Genomic DNA, 27,103 nt, shown 5'->3' on the forward strand with positions numbered 1-27,103 from the left:
TCAGCAGTTACTTGGTCTCTCTTAAAGCTTTCCCGCCTCTCAATCCATAAATCAAATTCTGCTCTTGCTTGTTTCCATGCCTCCTTACTCTCTTCTGTGGGATCAGACAGAAATTGTGTATAAGTTGCTCTTAATCGGTCACTCGCTACCTTATAGGCCATAGTAGTTTTCTTTTTGAGGGATGCTATATAAGATCTAATACGCCCTCTGATGGACATCTTGGCCGCGTCCCAATATAAGAAAATGTTTTCCTCATGTTCCCCGTGGTCCCCGCAGAACTCCGCCCACCACCCTTTTAGAAGATTTAGAAATGTCTCATCAGTATATAGGTAGGATGGGAATCGCCACAGGATGTCCGTTCCTCCCTTGAATGTGTCTCGTAGGTCCAATACTACAGGTGCATGGTCTGAGATCACTAAATCTCCGATGTCGATTCGCTCTGTGCGACTAAGTATTGCATGCGAGCCCAGAATATAATCTATTCGTGACCATGCCCCCTTAGCATGAGAGTAATAGGTAAATTCCCTATCTCCTGGGTGAAATGTCCTCCATAGGTCGTGTAAGCCTATAATTGCCAACAGTGGATCTAAGACTTTGTCTTGCGGCCTGGCCGCAGCTACACTACCGTCATCTCGTTTCCTATCTTCCCTTATATGAACTACTGAATTCATGTCCCCTCCCACTATGATCTGATGTTCCCTATCCTGCAACAATTTTGCCTCCAAACTAGTGAAGAATGCTGTGTTATTTTCATTTGGCGCATAAATACAGTATAGGCTCACTATCCCTGCTGGGCACTCCAACACCACCCTCACAAGTCTCCCCTGATCATCCGCTTCTTGAGACACAACTGTACAGTTTAGGTTACGGTGTAATAATATCATTGCCCCCGCTTTCCCATTGACTGCCGGAGAGCCAAAAACCTGGCCCACCCAGAGCTTATTCATCCGTTGCATGTCCTCCACCCCCAGATGGGTCTCCTGTAGGAGTGCCACATCCGCTTTTAATTTTTGGAGGTGCCTCAGCACCATGACTCTTTTATGCTGGGAACGAAGTCCCTTTACATTCCAAGAGACTATTCTCATATAAGAGAGTTATAGATTGTGCTTAACTTCGAGGTTCCCCCAGTGTAATAGGGGTAGTAGAGATCACCTGGAGCCCCTTGTAACAAAAACCTTTTTAACAAAAAACCCTCTTCCCCCCTCCTCCCTCCCCTCCCCTTCCCTTTGAACTGTGAATTGTACATCTTATTGTTGAATTTCCTTCTCCTACATGCTAACTCCTCCCTCAGACCATATTTTTTAACTGGACTATCCTTCTTCCGCGCTGAGTATCCAGGGGTGTCTGGCATTCCCCTCGATCCTCTCAAGACTTCCTTTACCCTTCTTATAACTCCCCTTCTATCAAACCCGTCTACTTGTGAACAATAAACCTTGTATATTTTCAAACAGGTGCACATATAAAGCCATACTCATCTTGACATTCACGTCCCAACATTGTAACAGGAACATCCCTCCAAACGTGGTAGGCATCAAAATGTAAGAAACATTAGAGAGTCCTTCTCATGTCCCCTCTTTTTTCTTTATTTTTATTTCTCGTTCCTATTTTCATCTCCGGGTGATAAACGGATCCTCAGTCCGGTGAAAAGGAGCGAGATCTGCTGCTCCGGATTCTTTCCCTGGGTCGATGTCTGGTCGCTGCCTCATCCTCCGGTTCCCTGGATCTTGACCGCGTCGCCAGCGTTTCAACAAAGTGGGCTGCATCATCCGGTGATTCAAATGTTTCCGTTCCTCCCTCTGGCAGAAAAATCCTCAGCACTGCCGGATACTGTAAAGCAAAACGTATGCGGTGCCTCACCAAGCTGCTGCACGTTTGGCTAAAAGCCCGCCTTTTTTTGGATACATCCGCAGAATAGTCCCCAAATATTAAAATCTTCTGACCCTGGAAAATAAGGGGATCATTTCTTTTCCTGTAAGCCATTAGCACTGCTGTCTTGTCTACATAGTCCAAATATTGCACTATGACTGGTCGCGGCCTATTTGCAGTCCCGTTACGTTGTTGGTCTCTTGGCGGGCCGATTCTATGGGCTCTTTCCACCCTCACTGGGTTTCTTAGGCCTAAGATATTAGGGATGTCCACCGCGCACAGCTTTGCCAGCCCTGTTTGCGCTATTTCCTCTGTTATTCCAATTATGCGCAGGTTATTGCGCCTCGACCTGTTTTCTAGATCATCCACTTTCTCCAATAATTGTGCGTTAGTTTTTAACGCTTTCTGCAGCATCGTTTGCGTGCCTGCCATTTCATCCTCCATATTACTCATCCTTTGTTCCAATTCTACGATATGAGAGTCATGTCTTGCCACATCAGTTTGCAGATTTTGTAATGCCCCCGAGATTGTGGCTTCTATGGACGCTGTTATGTCCGGTGCCAGGAGTTTAGCAACTTCCACTGCTAGCGTGCGACATGATATATTAAGTCCTTGTATTACCTCCTCCGTTGTAGCCTCGGCCCCTGCTTCTCTCTCTGCAGGTAATGGAGGTTGAGATGAAGCACGCGTCCTCCTGTTTTGCTTGCTAGGCTCCGGCGCCATCTTGGATTCGCCCTGGGCGCGTGGCTGTGCAGTTCGCACCTGCTGCGGGGTCCCAGTACGTATTAAGAACCTCTCCATACACCGGGGAGGTTCTTTTCAGGTTTGTTAGGGGCTGCGCTACACACAGCTCCCGGTATGTCAGCTGGGGACCTCGCGCTATGAGACGGGTTCACGGAGCTCTCCTCACTCGCGTCTCATCAGGCGCGCGCCGGAACCGGAAGTCCCCCCGACTTATGCACCTTTTGTTGGATCAACTTCCGCATTCACTCAAACAGGGCTGCATGATCTTGTGCCATCACCTGTTGAATGCATGACTCACATGTAAGCTTAGAATTAGTGGCAGGTAAGCTCTTCCCACAGACACTACATTATTTATTTCTTCCCTTGTAGAGTCGTCCTTGGCGGTGGAACTCATGACAAAAAGTGAACAGGAAGGTGTAGCAGGTGCTATAATCTCTACAGGCTGCACCCCGGAGTATGGACCAGTAAACATAGGCAGCAACAATCCTCTTCAGTCAGTAACAGAATGCTGTGGATGGCTGGGAGTGTAGAAACACACCGACTACTGTCCAAGGAGCGCCCCAATTCCAGTTACGCCTGGAAGTGTGGCAGTTGTGCTGTATTGGCATCGGAGCCAGCTGAAATTTTCCATCACGCCGAGCCCCAGGACCCGCTCCACACCCAAGACTTCTACCACTCAGCTCCTGCAGTATATGGCACTCCCTACAGACTTCCAATGATCAGTCATACTGCCAGTGAGGCTGAAGGTAGGCAAGACTAGTGTCCCCATCCATCTAATGGTGTACGGAGCATCCGAGAGCCTCTCTAGGGTCTCCCAGGGACAGGAAACCACTGAGGCATGTGAAGAGGTGTGGAGCTTTAAGGGTTTTCAGTCCCTGGGGGTGGACCCCTCTCTCTAGTAACGGTGCTGTAGTGGGAAAAGTGGGAAATAGGTGTGACACTGCGAGAAAGTGGCGTGGCCTGTGGGAAATCGCCCGTGACTTGTATTGTCTCAATGCAAGACACCAGGGGGTGGTTATCGATAGAAACACGTGACCGGCCATGACTCTTTTTGTATCCCAAGCAGGTGATATATTCAAATCCCAAAAATTATTGATTTAAAATAGGTCTAGATTTTGGGTCCTAGAATTGAAGATACATTACAGTGATTTCTTTAGATACAAACTATATCCATGCTACAATGTAAGAGCACCGGCCGTACCTTCAGACCAAAGGACAATACAACAGCTTCTTTCTGGAGTCGTTTTCACACTAATACACAATTAAACAAGCAGAAAATGAGGCTTTTAATAGAGTTGTGTAAGGTGACATAATTTTCCTGAGATCGGTATTGTTCACAATATTAAGAATTAAACAGAATATTAATCCTCATTTAAGTCCATCTTTGTACTAGTGGTTCCTATAGTGACACTAATGTAGCACCGTTACACGATTACAACTGTGCGTATATAAATGTGTTGTGGAATTGTTATTACCAACTCAGAATGAATTCTATCACTGATCGTGGGGAGGTGGAAGGAAACAAAATTACATTATTTTGGAACAAAGTGCATTGTGGGAAACATCAGTTTTTGTGAACCATTAGCTTCAATGCACATGTATTATGAAAAAAGGTTTAAAACACAAACACATATTAATAAACCTATGAGTATAAAAGTGATAGGATAAATTCCCAGAATCATTTGTTCAGGATAAAGCACATCATGTCAGTAACTTTTCCCCTTCAGCAGATCAATATTTTGAGGATTCTTGAAAGGCACGTATTGGTAGTAGTAGTTGTAAAGAATAAAATGGACGGTAACTGAAATGTCATTTGGTATTAGCTAATGTCTCCAAAATGTAATGTCAGCTGGCTGGTGTGTTGTCCATAGTTGATAAAAGTCTTGTTAGCTGGGCTCGCTGTGCGGGTGTTATCTGCTGGGTCATATGCACAATACAGTCCATTGTTATTTCCGGGTTAGCTAGGACCAAGCTGTAGAAAGTAAAAAAAAAAAATATATACATATATATTTTAGTATTTGCATATTTAGAAATCCCAATTTACCACAAATTCACTGTAATCTGTATTTGTCTGATACACACCCTCGGATATGCTTAAGGGCATAGTCTCTCTTTAGGTATTTGATGTTCTCCTGGATTGCAGATCTTGCACCATCTTCCTCTTGTAAATGCTTTTCCAGCCACTCCACCACTACTTGGTTATTATCCCACAAGTATGCCTTTAAAAAAAACAAAAACAACATAAAAAGCTTTAGCTTGCCTTTAGGAATTAAAAAAACCCAAGTCCTTTATGCTGCAAAGTATATGTGCATCAATGCATCTGCAAAAAAGAAAACAACTGAAGCGCCTTTGCAAACCGTTTTAAAGGGGTTGTCCTAAGTATATGCGTTATTCCCTATCTACAGAGAAAGGGATACGTAGGTAGGTAGGGGTACCAGCAGTTGGACCCTCACCAAACTTGTGAGTGGGACACACAGCTCTATAAAGAATGGAGATTACGTTCTCACTAATGGATCGACAGGATGGGCATACTAACTATATAGGAGTGGTCAGAGTTAGCAGAGCGCTGTGCTCAGCTACTTACATCAATGCTCGTCTTGCAGCTGCATGCATTAGTGAGAACAGGATCCCCATTCTCTGGAGAGCTGGGGGCCTCCTTTTTGTGATTGGTGGGGGTCCCAGCAGTCAGACCCTTTATTAAACACCTTTGTTATCCCCAAACCTGAGGGAAGGTGGTAAATTACTCAGAACAACCCCTTTAACTGTGACATTCCCAATAAAAAAGGCACCTTAACAGCTCCTTCTGTCTCCATGAACCAGCGGCGAAGCATGGACTGGATGTGTATATCACTAAGCTCATTATTTGCATGAAGGATTTCCCTCTTCACCACTTCCTCCAGGAGGAGGCGTCGTAATCTCCAATACATAAAAGTCCTTGCCTCCTTCCATTCCAGAATATCCTAAAATTTAGAACAAGTTCTAATGTTAAAACTGTATCACAAATAAAACATTTAACAGGTTAAAACGCAGTGCAATGAAAGCTTTTCTGCAAATTTGACATTACTTTGCTACATGCTTTAAAGGGGTATTCTCATCTGGGCACTTACATTCAGTTTCATTAATCTGCCATATATAAACATTTCTTCAATTTGATGTTATTAAAAAAAATGTTCCTGTGTGAAGATAATTTCTCATAAATGTAACCATGTTGTCCCTTAGAAACGAGATAGCTTCCTCGGATACGGCCACGTCTGATAGATTGAGTGCACAAAGAAACAAAAGGTTATTGTATATAAAACGTCCGGGAGTTACTACATGTCGCACAGCCGTCCTGTGGTAATGATCGCTGAATCCTGGTGGTTTGGCAGGACTCTATAGCGCAAGTCTGGCCACCGCTGCCAGAGTATGACGTGGTCGTATCCGAGGAAAGTATCTCGTTTCTAAGGGACAGAATAACTACATTTATGAGAAATTATCTTCACACAGGAACATTTTTTTAATAACATCCAATTGAAGAAATGTTTATATATGGAAAATGAATTTAATTAAATGTAAATGCCCAGATGGGAATACCCCTTTAAATCCTGAAAAATTAAAAAAAAAAAAAAATTCCAGATAAATGAAAAAATTGTAAACTTTTCTGCATGTAAATCTTTACCCCACTGCTGCATAATTCCATTTCACAAAAACTGCTAGAAATGTAAACTTAATGTATTCTTAACTGTAATGACTCCTTTCTCTTGCATTCGTCCTGGGGTATCATGCAGGTCTGCAAACTTCACAGCAATCTGGTGGTAAATGGGGAGGAGCTGTTCCTCTCTTGCTTTAAGCTTTTTTTCTAAGTTCTTCCGCTCCAACTCTGACAGCTCAGGAGTACCTAAGGAAAAAGAAGGAAGGTGGGAAAATTACATGAACCTCCGTATTTTCCACAACATGGTAATCCAAGTGCTGGACTTCTATAGAAGGGATTTGCCCATGAATGAAAGTTCTCAAATTTCAATCCCCTAGTGATGTTTACACAATAAAGATAACTTTTTAAAGATAATTTTAACCCCTTACAATTTTATGGCCGTTTTAGTTCCTATAATTCAGTAATAGTCAAGTAAAAGCCAAGAGTATGGGCAAGGTCTCACTAAGTAGGACTTTATGATCTCTCTAATGCTGTAAGAAGCTGTGTGCTGACAATGTGCTTAGATTATCAGGGCACAGGGTTAATCTACAATTTTATCTAGCTTCTGCACATTATACTAGCATTTGACAGAAAAAAAAGAGATGAGACAGAACAGAGATGATGAAATGCATGACATGGATATAATACACAATAACACACTCTCAGCTCTGCTATCTCACCTATAACACACACAGTCAGCTTAGCTATATGCTTCCCTCCCCTAGGATAAAAACTTTATCTTGCTTGGAGCTAGTAGAGCAAGTCTCTGCACACTGCTGCTTGCCGTAAGGAAGTGCCTGTGTCTGAGCTGGTCTTGTAATGCTTGTCTTGGGGAAGGGGCAGAAGGCAGAGAGCTGATGTGCAGAGAACAGAAGCTATTCATGAGAAGAATCCGTCCATAGTCAGAAGATTTACGGTCAGTTACAAATTTGTAAACACCAGGACTGATAGTGACAGGTTGGAATTATATCTGTGAAATGCTGTACTTTTGTTAATAACAGTGTATTAGAGCAGTGATTTTCAACCAGTGTGCCGCGACACATGGTTGGGTGTGCCGCGGGGAAAGTTCCCCAAACTATGGTGCCCCCTGTGTTTTGTTTCCCGGCAATGCGCAGCGATGCACAGTCACGGCTTCCTGCAATGTAGGAGACGTGTACAATAACACATGCGCAAGCTTTGAACATTGCGTGACAAAAAATGACGTCACGAGGCCGGCGCATCATCCTGAGAGCGGAGAGACCCTCGCATTTGCCCACCGCCAAGGTAATGCCCACCAATAATGCTGACTATATGAGCTTTTGCCTGAGTATATGAACTGTTGGCAGAATACTCAGCATATGAGCTGGTACTTTTAGTACTCCAGCGGTATACTGCATATAACAATGAGAAATGTAAAATGAGAAATACTATAGTCATGAGGCTGGAGTACTACAAGTACCAGCTCATATGCGGAGTATATGAGCTGGCACTTGTACTCTGGCTTGGGGAAGGGGCAGAAGGGGCATAATAATCAGCACCATATACTAAAAACAGGGAGAAACTGAGAACTGTTGAGGAAGAGCTTCGTGTGTGTCTTTCCACCATTCCTGCCAGGATATCCCTTTTGTGTTTATCGAAACAGGCCCAGGTTTCACAATGAGTGAGTAAAATGAATTTAGAATCTATATTATTAACTATATGTATAATATGACTGTTTTAGTGTCATTTTGTGCTATTTTGGTTGGTGGTGTGCCCCAGGATTTTCTAAGTATAAAAAGTGTGCCATGGCTCAAAAAAGGTTGAAAATCACTGTATTAGACTACATTCACACTGCCGTATGGGGGACGTATATATGGCCGACGTATATACAGCTGATATACACGTGCGGCACCGTACTGCTCCGTACCCCGGAAAAAGATAGGACATGTCCTATCTTTGTCCGTAGTACGGCGCCGTGCGCCATAACTTCCTATGGAGAGGGGCGGGGGCGAGCTGCGCTCACCTCCTCCTCCTCTCCCCGTACACTGCCGTTGCCCGCTACGGTACGGTACGGGCGGGCAACGGCAGTGTGAATATAGCTTTAGAGAATGTGTTATTTGTTATTCTAAGTATTTTTAAGAATGTTGTCTTTGTGGGAATACCCCTTTAAATCTAAACTCTGTACTCACCAAGCTGTTCTACAATTTGGGTATAAATTGGGTCTAGCCTTCTCATTGTCTTAATGAGGTCTTTTCTTCTGAAGCGTATTTCCACTGTGCCTTCTGCCTCCAATACACCACCTCTATTAGGACGCAAAATATGGTTGAAAAGTTATTTACTACGTATTCAGACTTAATTAGCATGCATGTATTTGTACAAAACAATGGGCATATAAGGGCATATGTGTTTCTTTCACAGTCTGGTAAAGTGGAGTGTAAATTGGATAACTAAAGTAATGGTGCACAGCACTGATGTCCAGCTCTCCCTGGTCCTGAATACAGCCTCCCTGTGGCTGTGATTGGCATAATCCATAAAAATTCAGAAGAGCATTATGATTTACATGGATGCAAGAGGGTTAATTACAGTGATGTGGGCATTCAGAGGCAGGGTTAGCTTGACTTCACTGCTGAGCCTCTGCCTCTCTGGCATTATACAACCAGATTACATCTCACTTCAAAGTAAATTTAGATGATGCCTCCACACTGATTCATGAAAGGGACATGATCTGCAAGGCGTTTTAACAAAATGTGCACCTGTGGGAATTAACATGACCATGGACTGTTTTTTATATTCATAGGAAGTAAACAATTAAGCTTCCAATAGAATGAAAGCAAGCACAGATCTTTGAAAACTGTGAGGACTTGTACTTCACAACATCATAATATTCTGATAAAAACTCAAAGGTATTCAACTATTGCATATTTTGCTCATAAATGTAGGTTTACCCACCTGCTGTCTTTGTCTGCATAAAGCTCCATGTAGAGAGGGTTGATTGTAGGATCAATGACAACCCATGATCCTCCTCTTAGCTCAGCATATGGTGGAATGTAAACCAAAACAGGCTGCTTAAATTCCCTTAGGCCGTCCACAATGTATGCCCCAAATTTTAGCACCTGATCATACATATCTGCAAAAAGAAACATATGCTTAATTTCTTTGCAAATATGGTATAAAGACAAAGCAAGGAAAAAGTCAAAATTATAGACACACCAGTTTGTTACTGGTTTATCAGAATATGCATACAGTACTTGTAATAGTTCACCTACATTTTTAGTAAACAGATTATGGTTTTTATGAACATGGTGGTAGCGAAAGATACAAATAGCTTCAAACTTACCCTTCATACCACCAGAGAATCCCCTCCAGTTGGCAAAGATTATTAGCGGCAGCCCCTCGCGGTTGAAATCTTTTATGGCCTGAGCAGTTTTGAAAGCAGAGTCTGGGAACCAAACCTGCCCAGCCTGCTGGATTATCTGAAAAACACCACATTTACACATGAAATACTGTTTGCCAGTTTATAAAAAAAAAAAAAAAAAGAAAAAGGGAAGGTACATAAAGGGGAAATGTATGCGTCTATGAAGGGATCACAAAAGACTGTAAGCACCTTGGCTTCAGATTCAGGGTTTGCTGGATCGGCTGGTACTGCCATCTCTACAGTCCGGGTCTCCACAGCGATAACTCCCAATGGAATTCCTCCTAATCTAACAATCAAAAATAAAATTTTAAGATATTAGCCCTAAAATGACATGGGTCACTGTAACATATGTTAAATGAAAGAACTGCTGCTGTTATACCTTGCCCGTCCCACTACTGCAGTTTGTGCCCAACGCTGCATAACCTCCTTGAAACTTCCATGATCAAAGAACCCACTCTGCCATGTGCCTTTGACAGCTGCAGAGATTAAAATTAGTTGTTTTATACAGTAAGAACAAATAAGCACAATAAGATCACAAGAAAGATATTAACAATGGACGTACTAGGATGAGGTCTTCCAGCAAGCATCCATCGGGGATCATAGGGGGCCTTTGTTGGAATAAACTCAATGTGACGGTCAATTGGGTCAGAAGGTGAGATGACAGGGACGGGACTTTGTTTGTCCTGGAAATATTGGTAAACATACGCATGTAAGAAGATGTATTATATTTGACATTGTATGAAAAGGTACTGCCAATTTTGCAAAGTACAACTGCTGTGTTGCAAAAACAATTTAGAAGTTTATGTACAGTGAAACCTCTATCTCCATCGAAAATGTATTTAAACATGGTCTCTAAGAGGGGTTTTTTCTATTTTTCTATTTTTCTCTATAAAATAGTATAAAATCTATTTATACACAAACATAGACTGTATCCTACCTTTGGCATATAGGAGAGCCACTGAAGAATGGTATACACTCCCTCAAAATCATCAGGGACCATAGTGTGAGACACGCCATTATTACACATGATCTGCACGCCTCCCAACTGGTTGTTAGAGGCATATACTTCACGGCCAAGCACCTAAAACAGAAATGAGTCCCCCTCTTTTTATGTTAGGAATATTAGGATTAGCTTTATAAAAGGAATAATAAAAGAGGAGATCTCCATTAGGTGGAAAGACAACTATAGTTTCTTTTTAACATAACTAAGGCTACATTCAAACTGCCGTATGGAGGACGTATATACGGCCGGCGTATATATGGCCGATATACGTCCACCATAGACGGCAATGGGCGCACAGCACCCTACGGGAGCGGTACGGTGCTATGACCTGTCCTATCTTTTCCCGTAATACGGCGCCGTGCGCCATGTATCTCTATGGAGAGGGGCGGGGGTGAGCTGCGCTCACCTCCTCCTCCTCTCCCTGTGCACTGCCGTTGCCCGCTACGGTACGGTACAGGTGGGCAACGGCAGTGTGAATGTAGCCTAAGAATTCCAATAACAATTGAGTGGATAAAAACCTCGACTTACCTTGTTCAGGGCTCCAGCACCAGTCAATATAATATGGGAATTCTCTACTTGTATTACGCGCTGACCAAGTCTCACCAAGTAGGCGCCAATCCCAATTGCACGACAAGTGACCTTTAGCAAAGCAGAGAATGTTAATTCTGAGAGTCAATCCGTCTACACAAAAATATTACTATGGAAGTGCGCACATACCATGCTGATGGTTATAATTTCATCATATGCCAGAGATGACTCTCCAGCAATGGTTCCCGATCCTCTCAGATTCTCTACTCCGATTCCTTCTTCTTTTCCAATGATGTCAGTCAGCACGTACCTGTGGAACACATGGGATTTCTATGTGAGAAGTGTCTAATTGCAAACAATCCAATAGGGTTCAAAAATAGTTACAAGACCCAAGTACCTGGATTCACCTTCATCTTCCACATGCTCACAATGTACAGAATTTAGGGAGCTAATCCGTGTATAATCCTGAGGTGTCAAATACAAATATTTGAAGCCCTGAAGAGAGAAAATTCCTGTTATTTCAATTGAAACCGGTTCAATTAACAAATTTCAAAGGGGCAAAAATGTAATGCATGTATTTCCTCATGTCCTATAACAAAAGCAATAACTCATTGGTTGACAGGCCAAATCAATAGAAGTGCCTGAAGTAAGGTAAGAAACAGTCACTTCGGGTCTCTTAGGGAAGGTTAGATCTAACTTAATTCAAGTCCCTTGAACTCACTTTGTAAGGGTCAGAGGGATCAATCCAAGCTACGTGAAACATGTGTCTGAGTTCCTCTGCCAGTCCTATCCTGGCACCACTGTTTGCTGCAATATAAATTCGAGGAATCCCTTCTTTCCTGGCAAGCTCTGAAGCTCGCAGAAAGAGCATATCTTCCTGTGGGCCAAAGGAACCGATCTTGTAGGTAATATCATTGCAAATTACAATGATGTCACGTCCTTTTGGATACTCAGGGGTTTTCATGTTCATCTTGAAAGCAACCATTCCAACCTAATACAGAGGAAGATACGAAAATGACATCATACAACACAGTAATAATATCAAAATTAACAGATTCTCACTGTTTGTTAGTATATTTCAATTATCATGTACTCGAAGTTTCTTTGCACTACTTTTTATGGCCCGATATGCACAATTACAAATCACGTTAAAGGGGTTGGCCAGAGTTTGAAAAAAAATGGCTGTTTTGTTCCAAAAACAGTGCCCCACCCTGTGTAGTGAATTGTATTACAACTAGGATACTTTAACCCCTTAACGCCACAGCCCTTTTTGGTTTTTGCGTTTTCATTTTCCACTCCCCACCTTCAAAAATCTATAACTTTTTTATTTTTCCATGTACAGAGCTGTGTTATGGTTGATTTTCTGCGTAACAAATTATACTTCAAAATGGTGGTATTTAATATTCCATGCCATGTACTGGCAAGCGAGAAAAAAATTCTAAATGCAGTGAAATTGGTAAAAAAACGCATTCGTGCCGTATTCTTGTGGGCTTGGATTTTACAGATTTCACTGCATGCCCCAAATGACATGTCTACTTTATTCTTTGGGTCAGTACGATTAAGGGGATAACACATTTATATAGGTTTTATAATGTTTTCATACATTTAAAAAAAATTAAAACCTCCTGTACACATTTTGTTGGGGGGATTTTGCCATCTTCTGGCGCTTATTACCTTTTTTTATACTTTGGTGTATGGAGCTGTAGGTGGTGTCATTTTTTGCGGATTTTGATGACTTTTGCAATGTTATCATTTTTAGGACTGTGCGACCTTTTGATCACTTTTTATAGTATTTTTAATTTTTTTTTAAATGGCAAAAAAGTGCCATTTTCGACTCTGGGCGTGAAAACACAGTGAAAAACCGTTATCATATTTTGATAGATTGGATATTTTCAGACGCGGTGATACCTAATGTGTTTATGATTTTTACTGTTTATTTATATTTATATCAGGTCTGGGAAAGGGGGGTGATTTGAGTTTGTTAATAATATAAATATATTTTTAACTTTATTTTTACTATTTTTCAGACTCCCTAGGGTACTTTAACCCTAGGTTGTCTGTAAGATCCTACCATATACTGCCATACTACAGTATGGCAGTATATGGGGATTTTATTCCTCATACATTACAATGTGCTAATAGCTGAAGTAGGGAAGACCCGAGGCTACCATGACGACGGATCGCCACTCCCTAATGACGTCACGGGGAGCAACGATCCTCAGAAAGATGGCGGCGCCCATGTGCCGCCATCTTTTTGAAGCCGTCGCCGGCGATCAGCAGGAAAACACTCACGATTAGTGCTGGCACCGATCGCGGGTGTTGCCGGTAAGCCTTTGCTGCAATATGCAGCAAAGACTTACAGGCTATGGAGAGGGCTCAGCCCGTGAGCCCTCTCCATGCACCCGCACCTGGCATGTGACGTGATACTACGTCACATGTCGGTAAGGGTTTAATATCTATACGGGGGTGCTGCCATACCAACATTATTCACGGTCAATTCAGTTGCAAATGAAAAGAGACATTGTCATTCTAATACTAATACTTAATACAGAGATGATATATTTTATGTAGAGCTGGTTAGACATTTAAAAAGGAAATCCATATGACACAAGTAACAGTACAGGTATAGGGGAGACACATTTGTCAGACATGCTTATTTTTTTCTGACTGCAACATATTCAATATGTGTATCCTGAATGTACTGTGGTCTAACTATATGGATTAATACATAAAAAGGCCAAAACTTTTGGTTACCTCATTTCCACCAGGTAATCTGTTAAGCTGAACTAACTGACCCTGGGTGTCGAGAACCAATTCCGTATAGGTGAGAGTATCTGAGGCACGAGCTTCTCCTGGTCCCCACAGCTTAAACAATGCCTGAAACCAAATAGTACAAAACTTAATGCAACTACAAGAAATAAGCCACAAATTACTTTTAGAAGGCTTTGTGTTATTAAAAAAAAAAGCTGTATCACCAGTAATGTACCTGTCTGAACATCTCTGGGAAATCATAGACATATGTTGTGCCTAGTGACTGTGCTTGGAATCTCTTAGACTGTAAAAGGTCCTTGGTCACATAGGGGGTGTTGATCAGCATCCCATGCATATGTCCATGCTTATCACCATATGAATGAAACATGATCTGTTTCAGAAACAAAAAGAACAATTTTTTTGTAAAAATGATCCTGCTTTGGCATTTCTCTATGAACAAAAGGAAAACTAAAGCAGAAAGTAAAGTAAATTTTACAAAGATCTCTCAAGGATCCAATATAAGGTAATTCCTTATTTTGATACCTATAAAAGCATCTCAAACTGCTTAGTCCCCAGCTTACAGAATTTATTTTACTCACCTATCTATGTTTTAGCTGAAAAGTTCATTGCTCCTGACAGAAGGTAGAAAAGAATGCATGCCACAAGAAAAGACTGATACTCACTTGTCCAGTGCTGGGTTCTGTCACCTCTTTATAAAGGCTAATGTCCAAATAGTAGCCTGACTCATTGGTTATAAAGAGACGGATGGGGATGGCTTTGCCTGTGGGGGATAACCGGATGTTAATCTTCACTTCAGCTTGAAGTACTCGAAGTTTCCATAAACGGCTTCCATATCTCATAACCATGGAGCGGACCGATTCTTCAATCTAATGAATCAGAGAAGATAACAGAGCTATGGGGAACCATCAAAACTCTGTCACAGCATATTATGCTGGTTATGCTTATCAGACTAATCTATAACATAAGCTTCTCAAAAAGTGCCCATATACATCGGTTAATATTTTTTTACACAATTTCTGAACATTTGTAAATTAAATCTTTAGATCAAAGACAATAAATAAAGGAATCGAAATGAGCAAATTAGCAAATTTCACTGTTATGTCTTGGTGTCAAGGTATTACTGTTATGGTCTTGGTGTCACTGAATAATTTACCCAGAAAAAAAAAATCTACTTTTATTCCCTCTGGTCATCCTCAGCATAAAGTCATTGAGGGCAATTTATCACGACTGGGCACAGCGTGTGCCAATTGTTACACTCACAGTGTCGGTGTACATGGGGAGTATAAACCAATAAGTTAAATAAACATTACTCACCTTTGAAGGGTCCATGATAACAGTGGGAACAAAATTAAGGAATATATGATTGCAGTCGGTGCGGACACTGGTGTTATTAAATGCAACTTCTAGTTCATCCATTGCCTCAAGGAGCAAACGTTCACCTTCATTTTGTAAGTACTCGAAAGAGGCTTCCTGAAAACGGATAAATCAAAGTGTGTATTTTCATGACAAATATATTTTGATGTTTCCTAACCTTTCCCAATTAACTCAATTATTATTCATAGTGTTATTTTATACTTAAAGTGATACTGTAAATGGACATTTTACAACAAAGTTGCTAAACAAAAAACCCAAAACCTCAGGATGACAGTTGAAACCATATACAGTTCTAAAGGATCAATATACTATATAATTATCAATCCTAACAAGATGTTCTAGTTTATCTACTTCCAAATAGTTTAGGTAATAGTGAAACAAAAGAATACCTTTGTAACAAGGTCAGAATGTCGGATAATCGCACGGACAAAGAATCTGTAATCGGTAACCTCTATACCCGCTGCTACTTTGGCTGCTCCAAGGTAAAGGTGCATTTTGTGGTTGGCACAAGGGACAGCAGTCAGGTCAAAGTTCCTCATTCTATTCAGCTCCAGTTGGAAGGCCAGGGCAGGCTCTAAATGTCTGTAAATTCGATCCTCAGCAAACTAAGGAAAGAAAAACCATTCTTTTAAAATGGTTCTAAAACACAATATAAATCATTATTCTAAAAAAATATATACATATAAATTGGTTGAAGTGGCTACATAATATTGTGCACAAGCCAAACCTCATCTCGAGCTCTGAACGTGAAGAACTTCGGAAACTCTCTCTACAAGAGAACAAACAACAATGAAACGAGATGTTAAACAATTAACACATAACTCCCACATTTAGGGATCACAATTAGAGTTGACTACATTCATGTCATAACTACATGTCATAAACGTCCACAATGCTACACCCCCCTTTTAGGCTTAAAACAAGCACAAACTACCATCTACCTAATGTGACATGCAAATAATTCTGTTATTCAGTGACTGACCTGGTGTATTCAAGTCTTTTATTAAGAAAATAAATAAAATTTCAGATTTTTGGTTAAGAATTATCAAAAATCTGAAACATATGTTAGCAGGTGTGTGTGATATACTAGATGATACCCACATCCTTACATGCCTGGATGGACATACAAGAGGCACTTTACCATCAGTTTTCTTTCTTTTGTAGAATAATTATTTGTCAATTTGCCACTAGTTACCAAATATTTGACAATACGGTAGTAGCATGTCCACTAACCTGCTGGGCTATCAAGAAGGTAATTCTCCGAAGACCATAGTCCACCAAGATAGTTTTCTGCAGAAAAAAAACGGTAGTTAATTACCAATACTCACTGAGGAACATGTATCAAACTTTAAAAGTCTCGAAAATCCGCCTTTTTCTTTAACTTTCGAGACTTAATTTTGTCTGGCTTATTTGTGACTTTTTTTGCGCCCAAGACAGCCTCCCTTCAAAGTTCACCATTGTCTATTTTTCTGTTACCACCTGAATCCATTGAAGTAATTTTTAAAAAAAAGTCGCTGACCAGGCATTGCTTACAGTCAAATGGAACTTTTGGAGACTTTTGTTTTAGAAAGTTGCAAATTTATAAAAGCCCAATTAATAAGAAACTGCTATGATACATCGGACAAGAAGTAAAGCCAAGAAAATCTACCACCAGGATGAAGAATTGTAAAGCAAGCAAGCTTACATGATGGTGTGCGTCCCCTCTGGCAGGATCTTCTCTTCTTTTAGCTTCTTATCCCCTTTTTTTTCTTAAAAACTAGAGCATAAGAAGCTGAAAGAAGAGTGGATCCTACCAGAGGGGACACACACCAGTATGTCAGTGGCCCTGGATTATGATCCTTGATCCTGGTGGTAGATGTCCTTTAAACAATTCATATGGGCAAAAAAAAAAAAGAAGTTATAGTTAAAATTAACTATTATAGTGCACACCTTTGACTGGGAAAAAGTCCTGAACATTGTCACCAGCTCTTCATCCTCCATACGATCAGCAGACTTTATAGCCACATTTAGAATGTGGATGGGTTCTTCCCGGATGCTCTGAGGACATAAAAGGCAAAAACTGATTCACTGCTATAGTTTCAAAGTATTTTGAGGGAACCTCTCTTCACAAACCACACACAGTAAAAGCATCATCCAAAGATTACATAGTTGCGTCTGTATACGTATATACCGTTATGCCATGTCGTTTCAAACGCTATGTGTGTCCTTACTCATGGACCATGAGTTACGATGCACACAGCATTCGAAAAGCGTTGGCCGAACATTATATACATATACAGGCGCAACTATGTAATCTTTGAATGATGCTTTTACTTCAGTTCTAATATAATATCCTGGATCGTAAACACCTTCCTGCTGGTGCTGGATCCACTTCTTAAACCCCTTAAGCCACCATGATGTTCCTCCCAAAAAATTTTTGCAGACATATGGTGAATGTTATTTATTAAGTCATTTTTGTGGTATGACTATTTGTCAAAAATTTCAAAGAGTTCAAAGTTTAAAAAAAGAGCACATTTTTAAAAATATTTGCTATTTTTCATTTTTTTCATAAATGAATTCAACTTATTTCAACTAACATGAAGTACAATGGGTCACAAAAAAATCTCAAAATCAACTTTGTATATTAAAATGTTCCAAAGTTATTTAAAGTTAGTTAAATTTAAATTGACACATATCAGATTTGAAAAATCTGGCTGTGTCCACAAGGTCAAAATAGGCTTAGTCCTTAAGGGGTTAAGCAATAAGGACATCTAAAAATGAGTCCAATATGCAACAATAAAAATGTTTTACCGATTCCAAGGAAATAGAATGTGGCTGAACAGAAAGAAGAAACAAAAATTGCTTTTGTAATTAACTAGATGTACTAACATCTTCCTAACAAGGCACTAATCACTTGTGATCGCTAGCTCTATAATCCAGTCATCTCTGTGCTCTGAAGAGACCTCATCATTTAACCAAAATATTAAAACAGAATAAAAAGAACTCTTGCCTCCACTGAAAACAGTTTATGTCAAACAATAAAAAATATTGGGCCAGATTTATCAAAAGTAGTGTAATCTGCAGTATGCAGTGGGCCAGAGTATGCAGTGGGCCAGATAATAGAATACTGGCACAGCTGCTGTATTAAGTGTGTCGAAAACTACAACTAAGCACTAACACGCCCCATTAGGTGCACATTTTTCTGTCTTGCCGGACGAAGTGCAGCTTGAAGACAAAACTGAAGCAGGCACTTCTAATATACATGTCCAAGCTCCAAATACATTCTTTTCAATGCAATGGTAGACAGAAAACTGGCTCAGCCAGTTTAATAGTGCTGGCCATAATGACCACAACCATAAAATTAAAACATTATCTAACCCACATGGCAAAGTAATTAAAAAACACAGTAAAAAGTGATTGTTGTATGTATCCTTAAATGGTACCAATGGCAGGATGTAGCACCAACCTTGTTGTCTTCTTCATCATAAAAAGTGGATCGGGCCTCGCTAAACAATGGAGGAGGGTCTGCAAAGCAGGAAATTACCTCATCAAAGTTCCTATGAAAAGAGAGATACCCGTCCGAGTTGTATCATTGGGGAAACAAGCTTCATTTTCTTTTCAGTTACTACAAGACTAACATTTTTAACAAAAGTACAACGATATATAAAAAGTTACCCGATTAAAAAAGAAAAATAGTTTAAAATAAAGCAAATTGCTGTAGCACAGTGATATACATTCAACATGTGATGAAAAAGGCTACATAGACACATTAAAAACTACCTTGTAAAATCTTCAAACTTGTCAAAAGCTACCATTACTCCCATCCTCTGGCACAAAGGAGAAAACCCATTGTCCATAAAGAGTTCGCTGCTCTGGCGGTTTAGCTCTAGGTGAGTGGCACTGATTGGCAAAGACATCCTGCAGATAAAGACGTGGAAAAACTTAAAAACAGACAGACATACCGTCTTTTGGCCGAGCCAACTCTAATAAAGTGATGGAAATATTCCAAACTATTTGGTCACAGAAGACAGAAATGCAAAACTAAATAAGACACACAAAATGGGGAAACAGAAAATATTGTCAGATAAAATAAGTTAGTAATCTGAAGCAAAATAACATACATACAAATCATGTCTAATAGAAAGTACACCAGGTAAATATACATAAAGCCCCACCCTTACTACAATTTACCTGATATTATTGCTTAGTTAAATATTTTACTGGGAAAGCATGGATACAGGTTATATGGCCACTATTAAAACCTCCAAAAGTGTTAAGCCATAAAGATCAGCACATAATCGTCCATCTAAGTCAGCCCCATTGAAATGAATGCAGCAGCTGGCGGATGTGCAATTGGCTGCTCTGTTCATCTGGGTTCAATGGATCCTGTGGATAGGGGCTAACTTGTTGTCACTGGAGAACTCCTTTAAGGATTTTTCAAAGGCAAAGTCTTCACTTCATGCTTAGTCTTCCATGATTAAAGATTTATAGTTCAATTATCTTTATTAAGTAACAAAGTTAACAGAAAAAGAGAAGAGGAACCACAAGGCGGTCACATGTTCGGGTCACAGCCCCATACTTAGTTATTGCAAGGATTTATACTCAAGTAGGCCTCTGGCTCACATGATTAAAGATTTAATTGAGGGTTCCTCTACACTAGCAATATTTTTGCCAGTAGTAATATGCTCCAATTGGCTATATAACAAGGTGGCACATACACTTTCATACTTGTAGGTAGCATATCCTTGTTTCCATAGGGAGATATGCTGTTGACAACCATCAATTTTAAGGTATGCATAAAAGCCATAAGCCAAGAAGCGAGCCTATGCTCATGTGTCAGTAGATCACTGGACCACAGGCCACAGATTATAATGGGATTACATGGATAAATGGATTACATGGGCCACGGATTATAAATAATTGTTTCCAAAATGTTTTAATCATTCAACTATTGGTTCAAGCACAAAGAATGGAACTTACACTGGGACAAAATGTTGATGTCATAATGTCTAATGTCTTTACTATACCTATTATTGGACACAAGACATAGCCTTCTATGATCCTGCAGGAATGATTTATTATCAGAAAGAAGAATGTCATGAGAGCACAGTGTGGACTAATAATAATCTGTAAAAACATGACAGGGCAGCCAAAATACTGCTAATGTCTGACCAAAAACTGCATCACCTCCCAGCAATCTATTCACTGTGCAAAGCAGACAATTACACTCTTAGAGTATGTTCACATGGAGAAAAAGTATTCAGCCGTTTACTTTTGGACACAGATTATATATGGCACGTCCTATATTTCAATAAGAAACTTCCTAGATTCTATTTGGAATATTGTACATTTTTCTTCATTGATTGTAAAGAAAAGAGGAATTTTGGAATGGATTTTCCCAACTCATAATCTGTTCCAAAGTCTGCATTGCGAACATAACCTAGGGAGACAGCAGTTTATTTTAGGAATTAATAATCAATTAAATTTACGGAAGTTTCACAATGCTTGGGTTGCTCAGCAAATCACAGACCATTTCAGCTGACACAGCTGGAGATAGGATTCCTTGAATCATCATAATGATATACAAGGTTAGGAGTCCTTTCTTCCCCTCTAAACATTATTACAGTTTGGCACTGCTGTTTAGCAGGGACTCCTTGCATCATATATCATTATGATGCAAGCAATCCCATCCCCAGCAGTATGGGTGGTCTATTAAACAGGACACTGTTGTGTCTGTGATTCATGGGACGGCCATAGCACCGTGAAACTGCCCTTAGAGTTTTGAGGATACTGAGATATTCAGTGGATCCATAATGTAATACACCATGGTACAAGACAACAATCCAAATTTGGTAATAAATTACAGGTTACTGGCAATTTTAGGACTAATTTCAGGTGGTTGCAAAGTTTGTTTAACCACCTGACTCCCAGAAGTTCTCAGTGAAGAGCCTGTATCTGGCAAAATAGAAATTAATTTTATTAGCAGGTGAAGGCAACAGCATTAGCATCACATTGTCCTCACAACAGACTAATAGGTCATTAGGAGATGCGTTGTTAAAAGACTCCCACTACTGCTGAGGAGAACTTTAAAGCAGGAGCTGAAAGCACAAAGCAGTATTGAAAGAGAGGGAGCTATGGAATGTATTTCCCATGCTATGAAAGTAGAATTCTGCACTCATACCTGCTCAGTGTTGGGCAGATCTCTCTGTAATCAAATGGGCAAATAACAGGAGAATGAGTGTTACAAGTCTAATCAGTAAAGCTACATTGCTAACATCCAATCACAGTTTCATTATTTCTGTTGAATACATGTTGAATATCACTTTTAATTAAAGAAAACCCCACTTTTGAATAAATAAACATATTTTATTATACCATTTACATTTGAAGTTTAGTAACTTCCATGTATATGTTTTGCAATACAAAACATAGATGTGCCAAGTCACCTTTTATCTAAAGAATATAATGTTTTGCACAAAAAAAACTCCTCTCCCCCACCCAGTTAATTTTGAATGTGATGATGTGAGTGTTCACTTTTCTATCGAGAGTTATAAGATGAATGACTGACTGCTTTTCCCATGGGTCATGGTGTGAGGGATGAGAAAGATGTGACTGATCAGCAGCAATCACAAATAAAAGAATGTAAAAAATAAGGTTATTGAGGACCTTGACAGATTGGAAGGAACTGAAATCTCATTGCATTTGAATGATGTTTGCATAATCTGATTCACATATATTGTAACATCACTTTCAGCAGATTTGTGCTCCATAGTCTACAATGTCCAAATATACAGTGAAGTCCAAACTACACTGATTAAAGGACTTGATCATTTTAAATTTGTTAGTTTCTAAAAATTATTTCCACGTCAATAAAACTGAATGCTTTGTATGGCTATGTATAGATTTAGGTAGGGAGAAAAGAATTTGAATGTTGAGATAAATAGTATGTACATTTAATAATGCTAATCTAAGGTTATATGTAGTATATACAAACACTGCATCTGCTAAAAATCCTATGCACCCCTCCATCACCCACCAATCAGCAGCCTAAGCTATTTAACTTCCCTTCAACAGATATAAACTTTCAGAGATTAATAGTTTCTGCGGAAAGAAAGAATGGCACTGTGTAACTGCAGATTACCTTTACGCCTAAAAAAAGGGTGACATTTAGGTTTTTAAACACATGCAAACTGAAGTCATGATACTTCAAGCAGAAATTCATGCTCTCACATACATGCTGCCATACTCTAATCTTTACAGTCACATAGACAAATTACTATACCTGTTTGGATGAGAAGATGGTAGCATGAACTGAAATTCAACTACACATGTGCCATCAGGGAGCTGATGGTGTTGCAAGCTGTTTAATTCATAGGCAATGTACCCCCTCCTAACATACACCTAAAATAATACATATGAATCAGAAATAAGAAGAAAACAACATATTGACTGTAACTCAATACCTAGAGACTTTGGGTAAGAGACAGTTGCCTACTGAGAATCATCACAGACCGTATATACTCGTGTTCTTCAGCACAAAAAATTTGCTGAAAAACCTCACCTCAGCTTATACTTGAGTCAATAAAAAAATAAACTTACATACTCACCTTCCAGCACCCCTGATGCTCGGCTCCTCTTCTTTATTCTGTCTGCTTAAACAGCGGCCATGTGCTATGCTGGCAGGAGCACACTATGATGCGGACGCTGATGACGTCATAGTATGCGTCGGCCGGCACATGGCTGCGTCTCTGCCGGCTGATACAGCAGAGAGAAGACAGTAGGGGAGCCGTGGGGACGGGAGCATCGGGACCACCCGAAGGTGAGTATGTAAGTTGATTTTTTTTTAAGTGCTGGGCAAACAGGGGGCTGGCTGGCTACCTACTAAAGGGGGCTGGCTACTAAAGGGGCTGGTTGGCTGGCTACGGTAGCTGCCTTTCAAATTTACATTCATGGAAACATCAATCGAGAAAGTCCTTACCTCCAATGCAGCCATGCGGACCACTTGGTTCACATGGTAGAAAAAATTTGGAAGTACATCAAAGATTGAGGTCTCAGATAGAATCAGTTTCTGGAAACAGAATACAACAATGATCATATATTTTGGTGAATATTTTCAAAGAATCCTGAAAACAGTTTTGTCAAATTCTTATTGAAGTTATTGCCATTATTTTTTACTATTACCCTTCCCGTGTTAACTTTTTATTTGTTATAAGCACAAAGTTTTTGAGACACCATCACAAGCCATCAATGTTCACCATGTTCATAGAAAACAATGTTAAGATGACTGACCTTCAAGTTTTCTGGGCAGAATTGATGTCCATACAGATCTATAGCAGAAAGGAAAATAGATTCTACTTGATTATGCCTCAATTCATAGGAGGGAAGGTGAGATGCAATCAGAACCTAGAGAGAGATAATAAAAAATTACTTCTTTTTAAGTTTTCAAGGCAAAAACATAATAGACATATTCATAACTAGATATCAATGATTGAATCAAATCAGTAAAGCAAGTCTGAATAAACTGATAAATAGTATGCAGTCAAAACTTAAGCATATATGTCTGACATATCTTCTATAAAGAATGGTCTCTTACAATTAATGCCAAGTTTGTTGAAAAGTAAAAACAAATAAAACCTCAATAGAGCAAGTCCTTCGCTTTCCACTAACTATGACTCTTCTTACTCTCCCTTTACCCCTTCCTAATCGGTCATTCTCAATGTACAGTACAGGACAGTAAAAGATAATGAATTGACTGCCACCACCTTCATTGTCAATTTATCTATATTATTACTAGGATAGATAACACATCATAAGAAAAGATGCATGTTATTTTATAGGAAATATGGGTATACATAGAAAACAGAAACTTCAAGGGAGGTAATATTTTAAGATCCTACCTGACGAGCCCTTAATGCAACCTTTGAGTGCTCAGTCTTGCTCAGTTGAGTTAGTTCATTTAGAATGGTCATCAACTCGTCTGTAAGTGTTGGATCTCGTCCACAAAGCTGATCCTGCATATACAATACAAAATGCATTAAAGGGGTTGGCCACTTTACCTCATGTTTTTTTAATGTGTGTGTGTGTGTGTGTAAGTGTGCGTGTGTGTGTAAGTGTGCATGTAAGTAAGTGTGCCAGTGCCATGCTGCCAGTGCCAAACCCCAGAAGCAAAGGCGCAACACAGAATTGGGATTTTTCTTTTTATTCTTTGGCATCTCTGCCCCAGGCCCCAAGGAGTTCTCAGGCAGCTCAGCAGATGAAATACTTACAATAAGCATAGTAACAAGAATATTCTTCTCGGCCACCTGAGCATGTGAGAAAATGCATTCTAACACAGGAGTCATATCTGGTTTGTATTGTTCTCGCAGGTTTATCACACACTTGTCATAATGTGCTGGAGAGAAAAGATAATAGCGATGGACTTTGGAACACTGTTTTTATAATTTAATTAGAATTTAAAAATTGATAAATCTGGTGATGTCTGTTGAACTTTGCTTATCTACAAATGGTACGGTCAGCAGGATTTTAGTCGTCAAACCTAATCTGACGTCTTAAGCAATGCTCTTTTTTCCTTTATTAACGTGATGGCCCTAAGCGGTAGAAAATAACTTATCTACAGTCATGGCCATAAGTTTTGAGAATGACAAAAATATTATATTTTCACATGATCTGTTGCCCTCTGGTTTTTATGTGTGTTTGTCAGATGATTTTATCACATACAGAAATACAAGTGCAATCATATTATGAGTAACAAAAGCTTTTATTGACCGTTAGAATGAGTTACTGCAGCAAGTCAATATTTGCAGTGTTGACCCTTCTTCTTCAGGACCTCTGCAATTCTCCCTGGCAGCTCTCAATCAACTTCTGGACCGAATCCTGACTGATAGCCGTCCATTCTCGCACAATCAATGCTTGCATTGTGTCACAATTTGTTGGTTTTTGTTTGTCCACCCGTCTCTTGATGATTGACTAAGTTCTCAATGGGATTAAGATCTGGGGAGTTTCCAGGCCATGGACCCAAAATCTCTAGGATTTGTTCCCTGAGCCATTTAGTTACCACCTTTTCTTTATGGCAAGGTGTTCCATCATGCTGGAAAAGGCATTGTTGTTCACCAAACTGCTCTTGGACGGTTGGGAGAAGTTGCTCTTGGAGGACATTCTGGTCGCATGCTTTATTCATGGATGTGTTTTTAGGCAAGACTGTGAGAGTGCCGATTACCTTGGCTGAGAAGCAACCCCACACATGAATGGTTGCAGGATGCTTTACAGTTGGCTCACCTTGTCTTCTCCGAACAAGCTTTTTTCCAGTTGTTCCAAACAATCGGTAAGGGGAATCTCCGCCTCACAGTGCATGCAGATGCACTCACACCTGCCTGCTGCCATTCCTGAGCAAGCTCTGCACTACTGGTAGCCCGATCCCGAAGCTGAAACACTTTTAAGAGACGGTCCTGGCGCTTGCTGGTCCTTCTTGGGACCCTGGAGCCTTTTTTGACAACAATGGAACCTCTCTCCTTGAATTCCTTGATGATGCGATAGATTGTTGCCTGAGGTTTAATCTTTCTAGCTGCGATACTCTTCCCTGTTAGACCAGTTTTGTGCAGTGCAATGATGACGTGCACGTGTTTCTTTAGAGATAACCATGGTTAACAGAAGAGAAACAATGATGCCAAGCACCAGCCTCCTTTTAAAGTGTCCAGGGGTATGATTCTTACTTAATCATGACAGATTGCTCCAGTAACACAGGTGTGGGTGTTGATGAGGACAGGGCTGGAGATCAATCACTGAAACAATGTTAGCTGCTCCTTTTAAGGCAGGCCTGCAATGAAGTTGAAATGTGCTTTGGGGGTAAAAGTTCATTTTCTAGGCAAATATTTACTTTGCAATTAATTGCTGTTAAGCTGATCACTCTTTATAACATTCTGGAGTATATGCAAATTGCCATAAAAAACCTGATGCAGTAGACTTTGTAAAAATTAACTTTTGTATCCTTCTCAAAACTTTTGGCCATGACTGTAATGTGTAAATAATCTATATAAAGTTTGGAAGACGGAGAGCTTGTGGATGAAATAAAATTTTATATGCCCTTCTTATTCCTGACAGCACATAGTTTCGCCGGGACACATGTCATGTCAATTTATAGTTATTTTAAACACTATGTTTTACTACTTGCAGCCATCACTTCAGGTAAAAAATAGACACAAATCTTGACTGTGCAAAGAAATAGTAGATATTGGAAATGTGCTAATAAACTGCATCTTACAGACACTGAATGTGGAAAGGTAGTAGCAGCTCAAAAGCATTTGGCATCAATGGACGGGATCAGTTTAATGACAGTACATAGGTCTTGATTATTACTAGAAAAAATGAAGAAATGTATTTATTTACCGTGTTGGAATTGCGTTTCAACCTGTAGATATCGCCTTAGTAGATCAAGCACTACAGACTTCATATACCCACGAATTCCACTACGGTACCTAATTTAAAAAGAAACATTGGTACATGCTAAGGCTATGCTACATCTGGCACTCTACTATGGAAGTATGAGAGTGTTTTTCATGAAATCTACCATCAAAATCAAGCAAGATAAACCAGGGGACACTTACTCATAGACCCTGGCACTGTGACTGTGGTAATCTTCCTATCTTTGTTATCCACGGCCTCCTTCCTTCTAAACTCTACTTTTAAAATTATTTTAAAACAGTAAGTTTCATAACACAGTGCTCCTGTAAAGTGTAACAGCTTGTAAATCTGCAACATGGAGGGGCTCTGGTTACACACCTCAGAACCCTAGGAGCTC

General features: G+C 40.0%; 1 protein-coding gene across 6 annotated transcripts in view; it reads right to left on the bottom strand.

The window, feature by feature from the left end:
- Window positions 1–3,872: 3,872 nt before the first annotated feature.
- The window catches only part of ACACB (acetyl-CoA carboxylase beta), a 68,059-nt gene continuing 44,828 nt past the window's right edge, over window positions 3,873–27,103 (bottom strand). For 5 of the 6 annotated variants that reach the window (XM_072147479.1, XM_072147487.1, XM_072147511.1 and 2 more), the window contains 32 exons: window positions 26,692–26,780; window positions 24,576–24,700; window positions 24,207–24,320; window positions 23,599–23,712; window positions 23,288–23,377; window positions 22,592–22,710; window positions 21,491–21,514; window positions 19,090–19,227; window positions 18,776–18,866; window positions 17,260–17,367; window positions 16,564–16,620; window positions 16,058–16,099; window positions 15,720–15,935; window positions 15,271–15,426; window positions 14,619–14,822; window positions 14,171–14,326; window positions 13,939–14,061; window positions 11,906–12,175; window positions 11,582–11,679; window positions 11,374–11,494; window positions 11,185–11,295; window positions 10,591–10,734; window positions 10,216–10,336; window positions 10,033–10,129; window positions 9,843–9,939; window positions 9,576–9,711; window positions 9,188–9,365; window positions 8,428–8,540; window positions 6,333–6,487; window positions 5,400–5,570; window positions 4,693–4,829; window positions 3,873–4,582 (listed from right to left, as the gene is read on the bottom strand). In XM_072147479.1, coding sequence (XP_072003580.1) covers window positions 4,456–4,582; window positions 4,693–4,829; window positions 5,400–5,570; window positions 6,333–6,487; window positions 8,428–8,540; window positions 9,188–9,365; window positions 9,576–9,711; window positions 9,843–9,939; window positions 10,033–10,129; window positions 10,216–10,336; window positions 10,591–10,734; window positions 11,185–11,295; window positions 11,374–11,494; window positions 11,582–11,679; window positions 11,906–12,175; window positions 13,939–14,061; window positions 14,171–14,326; window positions 14,619–14,822; window positions 15,271–15,426; window positions 15,720–15,935; window positions 16,058–16,099; window positions 16,564–16,620; window positions 17,260–17,367; window positions 18,776–18,866; window positions 19,090–19,227; window positions 21,491–21,514; window positions 22,592–22,710; window positions 23,288–23,377; window positions 23,599–23,712; window positions 24,207–24,320; window positions 24,576–24,700; window positions 26,692–26,780 — 4,042 coding nt within the window. In that variant the 3' untranslated portion in view covers window positions 3,873–4,455. The remainder of the gene's footprint in view (window positions 4,583–4,692; window positions 4,830–5,399; window positions 5,571–6,332; window positions 6,488–8,427; window positions 8,541–9,187; window positions 9,366–9,575; window positions 9,712–9,842; window positions 9,940–10,032; window positions 10,130–10,215; window positions 10,337–10,590; window positions 10,735–11,184; window positions 11,296–11,373; window positions 11,495–11,581; window positions 11,680–11,905; window positions 12,176–13,938; window positions 14,062–14,170; window positions 14,327–14,618; window positions 14,823–15,270; window positions 15,427–15,719; window positions 15,936–16,057; window positions 16,100–16,563; window positions 16,621–17,259; window positions 17,368–18,775; window positions 18,867–19,089; window positions 19,228–21,490; window positions 21,515–22,591; window positions 22,711–23,287; window positions 23,378–23,598; window positions 23,713–24,206; window positions 24,321–24,575; window positions 24,701–26,691; window positions 26,781–27,103) is intronic. The other variant, XM_072147496.1, reaches the window with a different exon arrangement.

This window comes from Engystomops pustulosus, chromosome 1 (genome assembly GCF_040894005.1).
Source record: "Engystomops pustulosus chromosome 1, aEngPut4.maternal, whole genome shotgun sequence".
Taxonomy (NCBI): domain Eukaryota; kingdom Metazoa; phylum Chordata; class Amphibia; order Anura; family Leptodactylidae; genus Engystomops; species Engystomops pustulosus.